Source organism: Oncorhynchus masou, chromosome 26, assembly GCF_036934945.1.
Source record: "Oncorhynchus masou masou isolate Uvic2021 chromosome 26, UVic_Omas_1.1, whole genome shotgun sequence".
Lineage (NCBI taxonomy): Eukaryota > Metazoa > Chordata > Actinopteri > Salmoniformes > Salmonidae > Oncorhynchus > Oncorhynchus masou.
In genome coordinates this window covers 17,778,642-17,797,330 of record NC_088237.1, presented here as the reverse complement: position 1 = coordinate 17,797,330, position 18,689 = coordinate 17,778,642, and the positions used below count along the sequence as shown (strand labels likewise).

The 18,689-nt window shown below is 44.0% G+C and overlaps 1 protein-coding gene and 1 pseudogene across 1 annotated transcript; one reads left to right on the top strand and one right to left on the bottom strand.

Annotated features, from left to right (window-relative positions):
* Positions 1-539: 539 nt before the first annotated feature.
* ttc41 (tetratricopeptide repeat domain 41) lies at positions 540-11,813 on the bottom strand. Its single transcript, XM_064938933.1, is given in 20 exon segments — positions 540-1,383; positions 1,505-1,631; positions 1,751-1,887; positions 2,094-2,246; positions 2,442-2,592; positions 2,730-2,907; positions 3,244-3,290; positions 3,293-3,373; positions 3,504-3,563; positions 3,681-3,874; positions 4,082-4,271; positions 4,516-4,755; positions 4,930-5,413; positions 5,566-5,723; positions 7,427-7,644; positions 7,808-7,994; positions 8,203-9,036; positions 10,772-10,900; positions 11,307-11,566; positions 11,611-11,813. Coding segments are annotated over 20 exon segments (4,638 nt in total). The 3' UTR covers positions 540-776.
* Positions 11,814-12,970: 1,157 nt separating this feature from the next.
* LOC135515104 (endoplasmin-like) lies at positions 12,971-18,537 on the top strand (annotated as a pseudogene).
* The last annotated feature ends 152 nt before the right edge of the window (positions 18,538-18,689 follow it).

The following is an 18,689-nucleotide window of genomic DNA, read 5'->3' as shown; positions in this document are numbered from 1 at the left end:
CAATCCTCCATCCCATCTGCTTTTCCCTCTTATGGCTTTTCCTACATTTTTTAAAACTCTTTTTCTGTTTTAGTTTTGAAGAATGTAGGTACAGTAGTAAACCAGTGCACATGCCCGCAGCATGAACCATTCCCATCGTATTGCTGTATTTCATACCACTCCACTAATTCCTCTTCAGCCACTACCACGAGCCCGTCCTCCCCTATTAAAGGTGACATACACACACTCAATTCTACCCAAACACACCTTTGAACTCATGACCCAAACTCTACATTACATGGTAAGGTCCAAACTGGCTCAGTCCTACTTCACAGCATCTGTAACATGTTGCTCAATTAATGCTTTCACTCACATCGTTTACTAGTGCTTACAATGGTTGATTACATCACCCACTTGACTAGAAATACTATAAGTATTGCCTTCTGAGAGGAGAAAAGGTCAATGTTGTTGCACAACAGGATGAGAAGCTAAACCATCTTACAAAACATTTGATCAATATTTAGATGCAACCTTACAGAAAACAAAAAAGGATCGATTCATTTGACAACATGAAGTGAAGTCAAATCATTTATTTTCTATACAAAATAGGAGCCATTTCACTCCATTTAAACATACAAAAATTATATTTGAATTTATATGGAAAAAAAATGTATTTTGACAAATTTCAATATTGAAAAGAAAACAGCTGATTGGTATCAAAAGTGGTAAAAGATTAAACACTCAAACAGTTCAGTGGCCACCATGAGAGCAGTCTTCTTTAGATCTTTCTCTTCTCTCTATTGCTTCCTGGCAGAATAAGACACTCTGTCTCTCCAGCTCTGTTCTCCTCCCTGTCCCTGGCCTGTCTGTCTGACCAGAGGGGTGCATCTCTGTGTGTGCAAAGGGTATCCAATCTCTCTGTTCAAAGCTGTTACTGTCTGTTCCTCTAGAACGTACCTGCCTGGTAGGTGGCACCAGCCTGCCCTATGCAGCACCCGGGTCCTGTCTATGGAACGAAAGCCCGGTGCTGAAGCAGGACTGGGTTTGAGTTCTGAGATCAGGTTTCTGATGTCACTCTGTGGCCCGAACACTGTGGTCTGGAAGGCAGACCAGGTCCTGGGAGAAGAAGACCGTCGGTTCTGTCTGTTGTTGTGGTTCTGGTACTCCACTGGTTCTGGTTTAAATTCTGGCTGTGTATTGCGGGACTTGTTGGATGGGGCTGACAGGGATCTGTTTACGGAAGAGTCCAGAGGGGTGTGTGTGGTGCCCCTGTACCAGGCCAGGTGGGAGTGGAGGGGTGCAGCTGTATTGGGTCTGGTCCCACTGCTTAGTATCCTAGTGGAGAGGGGTCTGGACCTGGGGACCTGAGGGGTTAGAGGTCTCCTGGATTCTGTGTTTAAAACCCTAAAAGGACAAAGTTCAACTCTGTTAGGTCCAATGACCTGTAACTTTCTCTTAGATCCTATGAAAATGCAAGAAGAAAATGTTAGCATTTTATATTGTGTAGAAGCTGAAGAAGGCTTACTGTTGTAAGCCCCTGGTCAGTGTGTGATCAGACCCCAGGAAGCAGATATACAGGTCCAGAGCTCTCTGCAGCAGTTCAACAGCCTCTCTACTCTCTATCTTACCGGAGCCATGAAATATCTGCCTGCCTGCCATGACACACACAAGCTCAACATACCACACTCTGTGCAGTTGCTAACAGTCGAGAAAAAAAGTGTAAGAATGGTTGAGAGTTGTGGTGCTTCTGGTTGAAAAATGAAACAATTACCAAGTTTGACCAAGGTGCCTGCGAGGCTGCATCCCTTCGCCTGAAGACACGGCGATACGGGGGGACAAAGCTTCATGTCCTGGTCTTTGACGTGCACTGTGTGTCGATACAGCTCCACTGCTAGCCTCTGCCTCAACCTGAACACGTCACATCTTCACCACACTATGACATTCATATACTGTGACTGACTGAGTAAACTACTGAGGAAGGGATGGGAGGAGGAAGAGAAAGAAGAGGGAGAACAATGACAGAGAAGAAACTACTGAGGAGACAATGGAGGACACAATTAATGATGAAAAAGAGGAGAAGAAGAACCAGAAGAACACTCGAAGAGTAGTCTCACCCTGCTGTGTCAGCGCAGGTGTCGGCCAAGATGTCTGCCAGGCATTCCTCCACCTCCACCACTAGAGGGTGCTCTTTACCATACCAGCACCTCCTGATCTTCAAGGCAACCTGGAGGTGCTTCTCAGCACCATGTGGGTCTTGCAGGCTGAGTCTGTCACATATACATTTTTTAAAAATCATGACATTAATCTAAGCTTGCCTAAATTGAGACATACAGTACCAAAAGTCATTCACATGTGTTTAGGTCTAACAACAGCAAAAGACATAGGTTCAGCTACAGGGGTTTCTATGAAGTATAGAAGCGTCACGGATGAGACTATACCGATTTATGCTATTTAATACACACCTGTGTATCCCACAGAGCAGTGATACAGTGGCCTGAGCACACAGGTGGAGTTTGTGGTGTCCCATATTGATGATGTCACAGAGTATCTGAGAGGCCTCGATGGTTTGGACGTCTGCAAACAGCAGCTGGCAGAGTACACAAAGCAACTGACCTGATAGGGGTGAAACATGAAATACATATCATTTCAGCACACTAAAAGTATTTACTTACTTTGTGAATGAAATAATACATCAGGTTGATTATTTAAAAACATGAGACCCATAGTGCACCAACTCTCTGGACAGATACCCTTTCCAACAGTGATCCTCTCATGTCTCTCAAGGCAGGTAGCGGTGTGAGTCTGGGCGGTCACCAGAGCTGATCTACAGTATGTCTCTGCCTCTCTGTGCTGGTCCGTCTCCACATAGAGCTCAGCCAAAGTCTGCCTCACTGTCAGCAGTAACATCACACTCTCCCCGTCTCTGTCCTGCTCAACAGCCTGAAATGACAAGAAATTGGGAAGCAGAGCGATCATTTCAGCAGGCTGTATGAAAGCCTTTCATAATTTGGTGTGAGTCTATACACTAAGAACATAAAATGGTATTACCAGAGCAATTACAGTGTTAAAGCAAAGTCTTGGCTAGGATTTAAAGGGACAATCCACTCAAAACTATCTTCTTGTATTTTTTAAATTAGTCCACTGTTGATATAGTCCCGAAATGTTTTGCATGTCAGCAGTAAAGTTTATTTTGCATCATCATGATGAAAATAAAATAAATAAAATAAAGTTTCCCTTTAAGAGTGAGTGGTGGGTCTAACTAACCTGTGTGAGGGTGTTCTCAGCCTGCAGTAGGATCTGCTCTGCTTCCCCTTCCTGTTCAGACAGAGCAGCAACTCAGAGACCAACAACTCCACTCTCCCTTTCACACCTGGATCCCACTGACAACCATCTTCTACAGGTGGGGAACAAACAACAAAAACAGTCATAATCATCACTGGTCACACAGGATCACTGATGATGACTGGTAACACATCACTAAGACATCTTCAATAATCAATTTGTTATCAGTGATGAATAATTACCTTTGCCGTTACTTTGGGACTCAGTCATGAAGGCCATGTCGCTGTGTACCTCTCTCTGCTCTGGATTGAATGGAGACAATAGCTACATTATTTACGGATGGTATATCTACAGTTCTATGACGTTATAACTGATCGCCACTGAACGCGTGTTGAAATATGTAACCACGATGATTTTACCTGTATGTGTAGCAGGAGGGAATGCCCATCGCCCTGATTGGATAAAAGTAGGAGGTTGGCTTCCCTTACCCAGCAGGCTCTGGTACGAGGTGTTGGGGTCATAACCTCTGAGGATCAGGACAGTCCAGTACCTGACAACATCCATTCTCAGCTGAGGAGACTGGCTCCAAGTTGTAGACAGGTGCTCTACAGTCCTAGGGTCAGTTAGTATGTGGATACCGTTATGTAAATAAATGATGGATAAACATGTGAATCTGTAATCTGATAAAAAAGGCTCACCCAGTTTTTAAGTGTTAAATTAAATATATGATGACAGTTAATCTGTGGCTAAACTATTTTACCCAACAGTAACTGTGTGCCCCTAGTGTCCTTATGTGTGAAGTATATGTCCATGCTCTTACTGTGGATCTATGAAGAAGGTGTGTAGCTCCCTCCAGGCCTCACTCTGCTCCAGGTGCCAGGGGAGCTCCTCCAGGATCTGAGGCCAGCTACAGAGCTCCCTGCCCTGCCTCTGGAAGAACTGGGCCAGGCTGAGATGGTAGCCCCGTCTGGTCCTCCTCAAGCCCCCTGAACCTTTACCAGGACGGACTCCTACAGATCAAAAAGTAGAAGACTAAGGAGAAGTGGAAATGAAATGATTGGTCAGTTGGACTCTTTAGTGCAGAAGAGTTCCACTTACATGCAGATACTTCACTTTCATTGTTAGACAAAGATGATCAGCCAAGTAAAAAGCACCACCATGTTTGAAGGACCAACAAATGAAGGCCATTGTAAAATGTCCATTCTATGCTTTCTATTTCTAGGCGTGTAACTTCCGTTCCCATCTGCCACTCACTCAGCAGGAGGAGGTCCATGGCTTGGCCCATTGATTGATGAGTGAGGCTCAGTGTTCCATTGGGTCTCTCCTGTACCCAGGGCCCTGCAGCAGTGCGGAACCGGGCCCACTCCAGAGGTAGAACCCGTATGGACCCAGGATAACCAAGAACCTCCAGCAGGACCAGGACCTGCTCCTCAGTCAGCCCAGCATGGGAGAGGTGAACCAGGCATAGAGTGTCCCATACCCAGCCTCTGAGATCTGGAGAGAAGGAAGCAGTAAGGTAAAGATACAACAATTCATCATAGAGTGCCACAACTAACAATGTTAATTCTTCACCTTTATTGAGAAAACATTACAGTGGTTATTCTTGCTGTACGGCACTTAACAAAAAAATCACAACTGAATAACTAGAGAGGGTAAAGATGATCCCACCTATCTTGGACACCTGAGAGCTAGGCCCTCCCGTTCCTTTGGCTTGACTGGCCGTACCCTCACTGACCCCGCCATAGTCATTGATCCAGCGCTGAATCACCCTGGCCCACAGCTCCGCCATAGAATCCACTTCCACATACTCCTCTATCAACTCCTCCTCCTCCTCCTTTCCCCTCAGGATGCGGCACGTCTGCAGCTCGCTAGCCACCACCGCCAGGAACAGCGGCAGGCGGCCCATTCCCGGCCTGGTATTGGTTCCCAAGATCAATTGCAGTAGGGTCCTGTGCGGCTCCTGGCAGGGCAGGGTAAGGTGTTGGAGCAGGACGCTGCGGCGGACCCAGGGGTCTGACAGGCCGGGCCAGGGGAGGGTGTGAACGTCTGGGCGGAGGGTCAACCTCTGGTAGGTGATGTCTGTGGAGGTCGCTGTGATGACGATCTTACACTGGGGAGGCAGAGGGTCAGGGAGCCAGCATAGGTCCTTCACCTGTCAATGAATTAATAAATGTTATGAATTCATGTTCACTATATGAAATATTACGCTTTGTTTTTTATCTTGATTTATTTGAATGCTATCAATGTAAAATACACTGTACAAGAACCACCACTGGTAGTGGTCTGGGCAAAGTAAGGCATTACCTCCTGCATTGAGAGCCCGAGGGTCCCGGTAAGTCTGTCTAGTCCGTCCAGAACTAGAACACAGGGTCCCAGAGCAGCCGCAGCAGAGAAGGCCTGAACCACAACATGATCTGGCTTTACATGGTGCTGCAACCCCTCACTCCACTCAGCCTGGGGCCCTAGTGCAGAGACACAATAACAACCCCTCACTCCAGTCAGCCTGGGGCCCTAGTGCAGAGACACAATAACAACCCCTCACTCCAGTCAGCCTGGGGCCCTAGTACAGAGACACAATAACAACCCCTCACTCCACTCAGCCTGGGGCCCTATTGCAGAGACACAATAACAACCCCTCACTCCAGTCAGCCTGGGGCCCTAGTGCAGAGACACAATAACAACCCCTCACTCCACTCAGCCTGGGGCCCTAGTACAGAGACACAATAACAACCCCTCACTCCACTCAGCCTGGGGCCCTAGTACAGAGACACAATAACAACCCCTCACTCCACTCAGCCTGGGGCCCTAGTACAGAGACACAATAACAACCCCTCACTCCACTCAGCCTGGGACCCTAGTACAGAGACACAATAACAACCCCTCACTCCACTCAGCCTGGGGCCCTAGTACAGAGACACGATAACAACCCCTAACTCCACTCAGCCTGGGGCCCTAGTACAGAGACACAATGACAACCCCTCACTCCACTCAGCCTGGGGCCCTAGTACAGAGACACGATAACAACCCCTAACTCCACTCAGCCTGGGGCCCTAGTACAGAGACACAATAACAACCCCTCACTCCACTCAGCCTGGGGCCCTAGTACAGAGACACAATAACAACCCCTCACTCCACTCAGCCTGGGGCCCTAGTACAGAGACACAATAACAACCCCTCACTCCACTCAGCCTGGGGCCCTAGTACAGAGACACAATAACAGTAAATGTGTAGCCTTAACAACGAGTTGAAGAGAAATACCACTCAAAAACGATATTTTGGTATTGGTTTCATTAGTCCACAGTTGATGCAGTCCCAAAATGTTTTGCACGTCAATCAATCAAGTTTTCAAGATATAGAACTTTCAAAATATGTGTCACAGTTTGATTCGTGCACTAATGAAACAAATACCAAAATATTGTTTTTTTGTAAAAAAAATATTTGAACAGTTTTCCTCCTGGGCTGCGCTACAAAATAAATACTAAAAGCACTAATAGCCTCTGTCTATGTTTTGCCGTCTCAATCAAGTTTATGCTTTCAAAATGGCCATTTGTGTGTCACTGAAAAAAAATATTTGAACCACAAAATGCATCTCTGTCTATGGCCGTCATGTTTATGACATGGTTGTTATATCTTGTAGTTTATTTTTTGCTGTTTTATTGTATTACCATGTTGATTTGTTTGTTTGTTCTCAGGACACCATTGAGAATGATACCCTGGTTTCAATTAGGTTCCCCTGAATAAATCAAATGTATATATCAAAAATAGAAATACCACACTAGTCACTTAGAAGAGTGAGATGAGAGGGAACCATCGGTCTGTCTCACTTGTCTAGACCAGACAAGTGGTATGACAATGTTGACCTTGTTTCTTTCTTAAGATCAAGGTCAGTGTTTGGTTTCTCACAAAGTAAAGACATCTTTTTTATTTAAAGTCAGTATTGAAGTGCATCTTATCTAGCAGTAAAGGTTATATTCACCGGAAAAGTAATTGAGTGTAAACAAATTTCTGAATAAAATGTCAAATTGGGAATGTAAGTATACAACAGTGCTATAACGGGTTACATGTGGAATTGATGGGTTAGATGACAAAGAAGTGAATCGGTTGATGTCATTGCAGTCATTTCTATCCCTCACAGACATAGGCAATAACACTCCGGAGTGTTTACCATAATGGGCCAGGCGTAGCTCAGTGGTGATGTGTCTCAGTACAGATCTGATATCCACACTGGAGCTGCTGATTCCACAGAAGTGAGGGATGGCCGGAATTCTAGGATTCTTCTTCCGGAACTCCTGAAGCCACCGGGCGGCCAGTGAAGACTTCCCACAACCCCTTTCACCACAGAGCAGGAAAATAGACCCCTCGGAATCACGTTTGTCATAGTCGCTGAGGGCAAAAGGAAATAGGAAGGACAGTCAAAATATGTTTTCCATTGATAAAAATAATATCTGAACACTATGAATGCATGACTCCATCTACTTTTAAGTATGGCAAATCTCACAGTAATTCATCACTGATTCCAGCTTAATGTGGACACCAAAATTCTTACCCTGTTAACTTAATGGTTGAATTCCTTGAGGTTGCTAGACTCTGAGACGTGTCAGAATGAGTGAGAGAGGCAGTAAATGTGTTGAGTGCCTCCGTGACAGCAGTGGTCTGGGTGGAGGGGGCAAACCAGCGACACAGAGCCTGGACAGCACCTTCATGATAACATCTATCAAGGGAGTCCAGGAGGCCTAAAGCGCAGGGGAGAAAGCACTGCTTTAGGGCTTGCAAGATCAGGCAGACCACTGAAAAACACAAATATGAACCAGACTGAGCTACGTTAGTCATCTTCGCAGTCTTTTCAAAGCTGGTTGAACTAAATGGAATTAAAACAAAGTAGATGTAAACCGAACTAGCTCAACTAACAGAACTGAGCTGCACTGGTTCACTTACTTGAACAGGTTGGCTTCAGGTCCAGGGACCCATAGAGCTGTTCTATGAGGCACTTCCAGTCCCTCTTCACTAGGTGCCCCAGATCCTGCAGCGTTCTGAAGAACCTTACAGGTTGCAGGCTGTCCACTACCCTGTTCTTCAGCTCCCTGGCTCTGTGTCTCTCCTCCGCTGTCAGTTTGGAGAACACGCTCAGCAACGACCTCTGACCTTCATCTGTGTACCTGTCTTCATCCTCCTCTTCCCCATGGAAAGAGTAGTCTCTGAAGTAGAAGAAGCAGTGTCTGGTGTCACCCATCAGGGCTGCCTGGGTGATCTGCAGCTCTGTCAGGGAGCACTTCTGGTTCCTCCCTGTGAGGACCCAGGGGTAGCCTCCATCTGCTGCAACATGCAGGTTCCTCTCCACCACAGAGAGGGCTTCTCGTTCTGGACCAGCAGCTGGGAGAGGTGTGGGGTCCTGCTGCAGCATGAAGGGGCCGTATCGGTGGCCCAGGAGGCAGAGGAAGGAGGAGGAGCGGGTGATAAGGTCTAGGCTGATCTTCAACTGCTGGGAGGAGAGGGAGGTACCATTGTCAGGGAGGTCAGAGGGACGATAGCTCTCCCAGTCAACCCACTGGGTGTCCAATGGTCTGAAGCAGGTGCCTCTGGCCTGGCAGAGGGCATCCAGGTGGGGGAACACCTGTGTTCTCAGGTAGTGCCACTCCTGAGACAGATCTCCAGGTACGGAGCACAGCACGGGCTGGAGAGGAGCAGTAACAGGAGGGGCGGTGGAGTACGACCCTCCCCGGCCTCCCTCCTGTGGGTCCATCTCAGGCCGTTGTAGCTGTGACCTGCTGTGCCCGTCTGAACAAAATAATGAAAAACAAGCATATCGGGAATAATCATCAACTAGATATCTAGCCACAGTGTTTGGCAAGTACATGGTATTATTGGTGTAAATATTAGAGGTTGACCGATTAATTAGGGCCGATTTCAAGTTTTCATAACAATCAGTAATCGTCATTTTTGGATTCCGATTATGGCCGATTACATTTCATTTCACGAGTAAACTGCGTGGCAGGCTAACCACCGCTTATGCGAGAGCAGCAAGGAGCCAAGGTAAGTTGCTAGCTAGCATTAAACTGATTGTTTTTTTTACAAGATAAATCTTCACATAATCTCTAGTTAACCTAGTAATATCATCAACCATGTGTAGTTAACTAGCTTGTCCTGCCTTGCATATAATCAATGCGGTGCCTGTTAATTTATCATCGAATCACAGCCTACTTCGCCAAACGAGTGATGATTTAACAAAAGCACAATCGTTGCATGAATGTACATAACCATAAACATCAATGCCTTTCTTAAAATCAATACACAGAAGTATATATTTTTAAACCTGCATATTTAGTTAAAAGAAATGCATGTTAGCAGGCAATATTAACTAGGGAAATTGTGTCACTTCTCTTGCGTTCATTGCACGCAGAGTCATTATATATGCAACAGTTTGGGCCGCCTGGCTCGTTGCGAACTAATTTGCCAGAATGTTACATAATTATGACATAACATTGAAGGTTGTGCATTGTAACAGCAATATTTAGACTTAGGGATGCCACCCGTTAGATAAAATACGGAACGGTTCTGTATTTCACTGAAAGAATAAACGTTTTGTTTTCTAAATGATAGTTTCCGGACTTAATGACCAAAGGCTTGTATTTCTGTGTTTATTATATTCTAATTAAGTCTATGATTTGATAGAGCAGTCTGACAGCGGTGGTAGGCAGCAGCTGGCTCGTAAGCATTCATTCAAACTTTACTGCGTTTGCCAGCAGTTCTTAGCAATGCTTGATGCACTGCGCTGTTCATGACGTCAAGCCTATCAACTCCTGAGATTAGGCTGGCAATACTAAAGTGCCTATTAGAACATCCAATAGTCAAAGGGAAATTAAATACAAATGGTATAGAGAGAAATAGTCAACGTGTCATAATTCCTATAATAACTATAACCTTAAATATCTTAACTGGGAATATTGAAGAACTGGGAATATTGAACCACCAGCTTTCATATGTTCTGAACAAGGAACTTAAACGTTAGCTTTTTTACATGGCACATATTGCACTTTTACTTTATTCTCCAACACTGTGTTTTTGCATTATTTAAACAAAATTCAGCATGTTTCATTATTTATTTGAGACTAAATAGATTTTATTAATGTTTTATATCAAGTTAAAATAAGTGTTCATTCAGTATTGTTGTAATTGTCATTATTACAAATATATGTATACATTTAAATCAGTATTGGTATCGGTGTTGAGAAATCATAATTGGTCGACCTCTAGTAAATATGTACTGCAAATTCATGACATGCAGGGAACAGTGCATATTTCCCACAAAAAAACTGCTCAGTGATTGGATATCTACAGAACTAGCTTGAGGGGAACATTTAAGAAAACAAAAACAAGATAAACATCTAAATTAAGATTAACTCACACCTAATAAAACCCAATTTGTGAAAACATCTAACTTGATGTAGGCCAAACCTGTAAAATAAATAAACACTTGTGTGTGAGTGTGTCAGATATGTCACGTTTGGTGGACTGTGGACAGGACCCATTTGAAGCTGCATCGCGGTGTCTTCTAACTGGCCATTCTTCTGGCAGAAGTTACGGGAAGCGAAGGCATAGAGAAATGGATTCAGGCAACTGTTAGCATAGGTCAGTAACACAACTTAGTAGAGAAGTTTTTAAAGTTTTCAGACTTGGCCAAATATCCTGACATGTTTAGCACGATAACAACTTGGAATGGCATTGAACAGATGACCAAAGTCACAATGATGCTGGTCACATGTCTGGTCATCCTGGACTTTCGGAAGAAAGCTGAATGTTTCACTCTCTTATGGAGACTGATGTAGGATGTTAGTCGGAGGGAGACAGGTAATACTAATCCAAGTATCGAAATCACCAAACCTCCCACTCCAGGGCTATACTTCTGTTTATTATAAGAGATGTTAACACAATGGAGATGGTTGTCCTCCCCCTCCACCATGTTGACTGTCATGAACGGTGAAGATATTACAACCACAACACCTCACAGTATGGGAAACAACCTCCTCCCCAAACTCCCCTCACGCTACCTGACCCAACACTGGGGTGCAGAACTTGGTAGTAGCGCTGGACACTCATCAACAGGATGGTCAGCAGGCTGGAGAATGTACAGCAGTAGGCAACGAAGACAAAGAGCTTGCAGGGACTGTTGCCCAAGTCCCAGCTGAAGAGTATTGCATAGACCAATAGCGGCACGCATATTAGCAGGCTCAGCATATCTGACACGCCAGGCTCAAGAACAGTTTCATACTCAATTTGTATTAGTACAGATGCCAACAGCTGATCACAGCTATGTTATGCCCAGAAGATAGCAGAGAGCCAGAACCACTCCACTGATCATGGTGCCAGTCGGTGGATTCAGGGATTCCAGAGGTGCAGTTGAAGTTGGAAGAGTTACAGGTGGAGGAGTTAAAACTGTCAATCGTTGTGAGACTGAAGATGAGGGAGAATGAGTTCAATTGAATGTAGACGAGCAGCTGAATGTTGTTAGCAGTTGAGAGGTGGGTTGGTAGTGTCTGCACCTGAGTCGCTGGCATGGTTTCAAAACGAGGAAGGAGAAAAACTCTGATCACATGAAAAAGAAAGGGGAGGGTCTATTCCATACCAAATATGTTGTTTTGAGATCTACAGCCTGTGACAATTGCACAAGCAAGTGCATGTTGGCATTTGAAATAGATGAGTAGCTATTCCAAATAGACTAATTTCATAAATCAAAGCAGAGATGCACACGCACGCACCTGGACACACAGACTAAGCCACGTGTGAATGGACAATAGTTGACAAACAAAATTCCATAAACGTTTTGATACCTGTACTAGCGGCCAATAGTTCGTTCCAGAGATGGTTGCCAAATCACAAGGCCAATAGTTCGTTCCAGAGATGGTTGCCAGATCACAAGGCCAATACTTCGTTCCAGAGATGGTTGCCAAATCACAAGGCCAATACTTCGTTCCAGAGATGGTTGCCAAATCACAAGGCCAATACTTCGTTCCAGAGATGGTTGCCAGATCACAAGGCCAATAGTTCGTTCCAGAGATGGTTGCCAGATCACAAGGCTGTCTGTGTGATCCCGATTAAAATGGCTCACGTTACAAATAAATCTGAAAGCTATCTGTAGAGTAGATGTTTTTCCTGGCAAAATATATGCATTTGGCAAACTAAAAGCATGTTTGTAGGTAGTCTGAAGTGCTTGATCGTTTCAGTACAGCGTCGATGTTAATGCATGCCTGGTACTTCGCTGAGAAGTTGTGCATGACAAGCCATAGCAACAGTGGTAGTCAAGGTGAACGTATGGGCTTCCGGATGAGCCTATCATAAATTGTTACACTGTAAATGTGCTGATGAATGTATATATTTCTAATGACGTGTTGCAATGTATCAGACATGATCTTATCGCTTTTTATGATAACTTGTTAAACGTGTTATTCGGCCAATGGAAACTAGCCACGCTTTGAACATGTACAATCAGCCATGTAATACTAAGATTGAAGATTGAAGCGGCGAAAGCTTCTGCCATTGGTTATTGTTGCGCGTGGGGAGCAGGTATAAACGCACTTCATCACCTCTAAAGGGGATCAGATAAAGTAGTCTACAACCCTGGACGCAGTTTCAAGCCTATGCCGGGGTGTAGGAATAAAGTACAATATAGTAAAATACGGGACTAGGACTATAGTGCTATATTTTTTCTATTAAAATGAAGCGAATGTGGATTGTATGCCTCCTTTGTGCTCTTCTAGCTTTCAGTAAGTATTAGTGTGTTAAATGGGGTAACATTGTAGAAGACCGAGGACTGATTTGCAGGTTTCTGGTACGTTCTCTTCATCTGATTCCTGTCAGACTAATGCCTAATGCTTCTCTTTTTTCATTCATCATATCTGGACGTTATTGTTGTTTGCTTTATGGGCACGTTATTCAGAGTTTTACTGAACATTTTGTACATATTGACACTGCAATGTCATACCTAAGACCTCTGCTTCCACAACCACACCGACTAAACAGAAGCAGGATTCTAAAACACCCTGAGCACACACAGTTATACTCCATTTGTAAAAGTAAAAAGTATTGTTTTAAATATACCTAAATATCAAACATAAAAATATAAATAATTTCAAATTCCCAGACAGCACCATTTTCTTTTCTTTTTTTAATTTACGGAGAGCCGTTCCAACCCATAATCTATAAACAGAGTTTTATGAGTCCGCCAGATCAGAGGCAGTAGGGATTACCAGGGATGTTCTCTTGATAAATATGTGAATTAGACAATTTTCCTCTCCTGCTAAGCATTAAAAGTGTAACGAGCACTTTTGGGTGAAGAGGGAAAATGTATGGAGTACAAAGTACATTATTTTATTTCGGAATGTAGTGAAGTAAAAGTATAAAGTTGTCAAAAATATAAATAGTAAAGTACAGATACCCCCCCAAAATGACTTAAGTAAAAATACTTGAAAGTACTACTTAAGTACTTTACACCACTGCTAACTACCCATATAATAGCCTGTTTGCTTTGCACAGTGCAATCAGTTTGCTATGTGGGTATAAAGATGCAAACCGCAAAGGTATCAAATCTTTATCAGCAGTGAAAGTGAACTTATTCCCGGAGCTTATCAGTTTATAAGTACAGTATCGGTCCGTTCTGAGATGGAAAAGTGCCATGCCCTGTAGTCGCTCTGGATAAGAGCGTCTGCTAAATGACTTAAATGTAAATGTAAATGTAAATGAAGGAGTCAATGAGATGTAGTATTGTGACTGTTATGCTTCCAGATAGGGGGGACTGGCTACCAGATGAATTTAGACCCTCAGTAGTGAATTTATGGCCCAGTGGTTGCTCTGTCACATGACATGGGTCAATTTAAGGTAATACAAATTAGTTGTATTTTTACTGGGTATAAGTTTTTGTTTAAACCCTCAGATCTATAATGTTTTATTTTATTTTATCTACAGGTTCTGTCAGAGCGGAGGATGAGGCTGACATTGTAACGGCTGTTGTTGGTGGAAGACCAAGGTGCAGCGTGGTATGTGTCCATATTTATTAGAATGAACACAGAAATAACAAAGAGAAACGACCGAAAACAGTTCTGGCTGGTGCAGACACACAACAGAAAATAATCACCCACGAAACACAATAGAAAACAGGCTCCCTAAATATGGTTCTCAATCAGGGACAACAATTGACAGCTGCCTCTGAGAACCATACCAGGCCAAACACAGAAATAGCAAATCATAGAAAAACTAACAGACAACCCACCCAACTCACGCCCTGACCATACTAAAACAAAGACATAACAAAAGAACTAAGGACAGAACGTGACAGACATTGATGGGACAGTGGAGGAGGACTTGGGCAAAAGTAGAGGCGGCACCTGGACAGATGACGAGGTAGTCCAGAGGTAAGTGTGTTCAAATATTTCAGCAAAGAAGAGTGTCCTGTCATGCAGTAAGTCTTGAGACTAACTGGAGACAAGAGCGCCCCATTAGACTTCTCTACTTCCTCTCTCTTTTCCAAAACACAACCCTTTATACTGACCTCACATGAACCATGGAAACCACTTGCCTCCTCTCCTTTGGGCTTGCTATTTTCAGTAAAAGATAATACCCATGTACCATCCTCTTATTTGCACAAAGGCTGAGTGGAGATTTGTTGATGTACTATTTCATTTTTGGCTTGACACCCGTTCCTATTTAGCCCATAGAAGAACACCTGATCATTCTTCAGTTCATTAGAGAGCAACACACAACATTTTAGAAGGGTTTTCCCTATTCCCAGCCACACAGATGAGGCCTCTATAAATATTCTCTTTGGGGAAATCTTGAGTCTATGTACCTTGTTTGTGCTGATCTCTGATTACACTTATGTTCTTCTAGGGAAGAGGAGGCTATCCAGCTCGATGGCCTGAACGCAGCGCAGATAAAGGAAATGTCTTCAAGGCTGAGGTGAACAGAATGATGAAGCTCATCATCAACTCCCTGTACAAGAACAAAGAGGTTAATGTCTGCCCTGATCTATGTAGACAATGGCGTTTTGAACATTTACACTTGTAGAAATAATAGGGCAATAAATAAATAAATGTTTCCTTAACCCTCATGAAGCCATATGTACAGTCATCTGTTTAATTAGAAATGAGATCACAACGAGTCCACCTGTCTATCATAGCATAAACCTGAGAGGTTCAGCGAGGTAACTTAAGGTCATTGAATAAGGGTTGAGACAGTTAGGAATGTCATTTGGGGTGGTGCTTCGCCCTGCCGGCACCTCTGGGTAGGTGGGGGCGAGCGCACTAACTGACTAGTGCACCCACTGATGGGAGCGGCCATTAGTATTGTCTTTGTATTGTAGTTTTAATAAAATAAAAAGATACACAATTTTCAAAATAATCATTTGGTGAGGTTTTTTTTGTCTGTGTCCAGATCTTCCTGAGGGAACTGATCTTCAATGCTTCCGATGCCCTGGAAAAGATCCGGTTGCTGTCCCTGACCAATGAGGAGCTGACAGTGAAAATCAAGGTTTGTTGAGTTACCTCAGCGTTAGCTTTCTGTGTGACACAACCTTTCAGTCCTCCGACTGTGGGCTAATTAGCAACCCTTCACTGAGCTATCTGGAGTGAAACCTGAGACCAGAGAGAGTAGTTAGGATAACATCTCTAAATTTACATCGCAGTCGGGGACACCCTCGGCAGGGGCACCACCATCACATGGCACCACCATCACGAGTGAGCAAGGCAACTGTCAGCAAGTAGCAACCATTCAGTCAATCTAGCAATAGTGTAGGTAGATTATTTGTACTTACTATGGCAATTTTAGGCTGGATATGGACAGCTCTGTTAACAGTCTATGATGAAGTAGAATATGTTTAGTTTTTGTTTAGCAATGTAAACCCTCATAACAATAATACATGTTATGATGTAGTTATTGACATTACTGGCTGTGGAACATTCAATCAAAAGGCTGTCTAAATTAGACAGAGACCCAAATGTCAAACCAAAGCTGAACTAATAAATGCTCCAAATTTGGATTTCACTGTAATGGAAATTTGTTTAGTTTTTACGTCTTATGGTTTTGTACAACAGCTTCAAACAGCTGAAAAAATAAAATGTTTGGTTATGGAAAATATATTTCTCAGAGGTTCACATGGTACAGTAATTCCCTACACAATACAAACTTAGAATTTTAGCAACCAGGAAATGGCAAAGCGATTTTTGCATATTGCATCTTTAAATTTCTTCTCTGTTCCATCAGGTTGACTCCGATGACCTTCCTCTGAACGTCTCAAGAGAATCTCTCCAGCAACACAAACATCTGAAGGTGAGGCTTTCTTTCAATTAACTCTATCAAACAACGAAACCCACCTGGACCTCAACCACTTTTCACTCAACAACTCTGCTAACAACATACTTAACATGCCTCTTCGGCCAGGTCATTCGCAAGAAGCTGGTGCGCAAGACCCTGGACATGATCAAGAAGATCACAGAGGAGCACAACGAGACGTTCTGGAAGGAGTTCGGCACCAACATCAAGCTGGGTGTCATCAAGGACCACTCCAACCGGACCCGTCTGGCCAAGCTGCTGCGTTTCCAGACCTCCAACAGCGACACGGTGCTGGCCAGCCTGGAACAGTACGTAGAGAGGATGAAGGACAAGCAGGATAAGATCTACTTCCTGGCTGGGACCAGCAGAAAAGAGGTGAGGGTCTAGATGAGAGCACTGCTTTGTGATAGAAAATAGAATATGTAGGTTTGTAAATGTAGAGCATAATAGCGGAGTTAGTTAAACCTTGTAATGAAGAGTCAGGATCTGTAAAACATAGTAGCCTCCTTTCTATATCAAATGTCCGACAGTTTGTTGAATCGTACCCTGAGCTTCATTTCCCCTCCATATTAATCCGGTAGGCAGAGTCGTCTCCCTTTGTGGAGAAGCTGTTGAAAAGGGGTTATGAGGTCATCTACCTGAGAGCCCGTGGATGAGTACTGTATCCAGGCCCTACAGGAGTTCGACGGCAAGCGCTTCCAGAACGTGGCCAAGGAGGGTGTCAAGTTTGACGAGAGCGACAAGACCAAGGAGAAGAGGGAGGTCCTGAAGAAGGAGTATGAACCTCTCACAACCTGGATGAAGGACAGCGCCCTGAAGGACAAGGTTAGGGGTCTTCTCAATAGGCTCAATGGGAATGTGCATTGTTATTGGATAGACTAGTCAGATGGCATCTCCTCTGTTTGAAAAAGTTTGCTCAAGTGTTGAAAAAGCTTAAAGCTGAATCTTCTCTGTTTGATCGGTCTGTAGATCGAGAAGGCTGTGCTGTCCCAGAGGCTGACCAACTCTCCCTGTGCCCTGGTAGCCAGCCAGTACGGCTGGTCCGGTAACATGGAGAGGATCATGAAGGCACAGGCCTACCAGACAGGAAAAGACATATCCACAAAGTGAGCAATGTGAAACCATTTTGACCTAATGCACAGTATATGTTCTGTCGGATAAGACATCACTCACAAGAACTCAGTGGCTCAAGTCTTAGAGGGTGTTGACAATATTCTGCTTATGTTTTGACTCCTTTTATTTCTGTTGTCCAGTTATTATGCAAGCCAGAAGAAAACACTCGAGATCAACCCCAAACACCCTCTGATTAAAGAAATGTTGAAGAGAATAAATGTGAGTCCCATTTAGAATTCAACACAAATTGCTTTACCGGGCATACGCCCTTCTATTTCAAATTTACGCCAATGAATCATACATACTGTTAGGAACCTATCAAATTCTCCTCCCTACCTCAGGATAATACAGAGGACCAGACGGCCTCAGACCTGGCTGTAGTGCTGGTTGAGACGGCCACACTACCGTCAGGCTACCAGCTGGCTGACACCAAGGCCTATGGAGACAGGATAGAACGCATGCTCCGACTCAGCATGAACGTGGAACTCAATGAAGCGGTACGCTCAATATAACTAATATCACCCATGTGCAAACAGGATCTGAATACTTACTGCTACTTTACCAATATAATAAACACTGACTATGCAAAGTGTGTTATAATGCAGTACATTATGGCTGGATTCTGTATAGAAGAACTGATTTGGGGAATGGGCACGAAGAGATGATAAGGTATATCTTCGCTTATCTTAACTTCCTTACCTGTCACAGCCAGAGGAGGAGCCAGAGGAGGTTAAAGCAAAGCAATATATAGTAAACAATGGATAGTGATGGTCCTTTTTGCTTCATGTACAGATGTGTTTTTCACTTTGCTCTTTCCAGGGAGCCGCAGGAAGGGATGAACTGTGAGACGGACTGAGCGAGGGGGTGGGAGGGAAGGGTGAAGGAGCAAACTGGGGGGCAGAGCTTTGACTGGAACTAGGTCCATTTTCTCTGCTGAAAAGGATCAGGTGGGTGTTTGGATTTTAGTAGCTTCTGTTGATTATTTTCTACATTCCTAC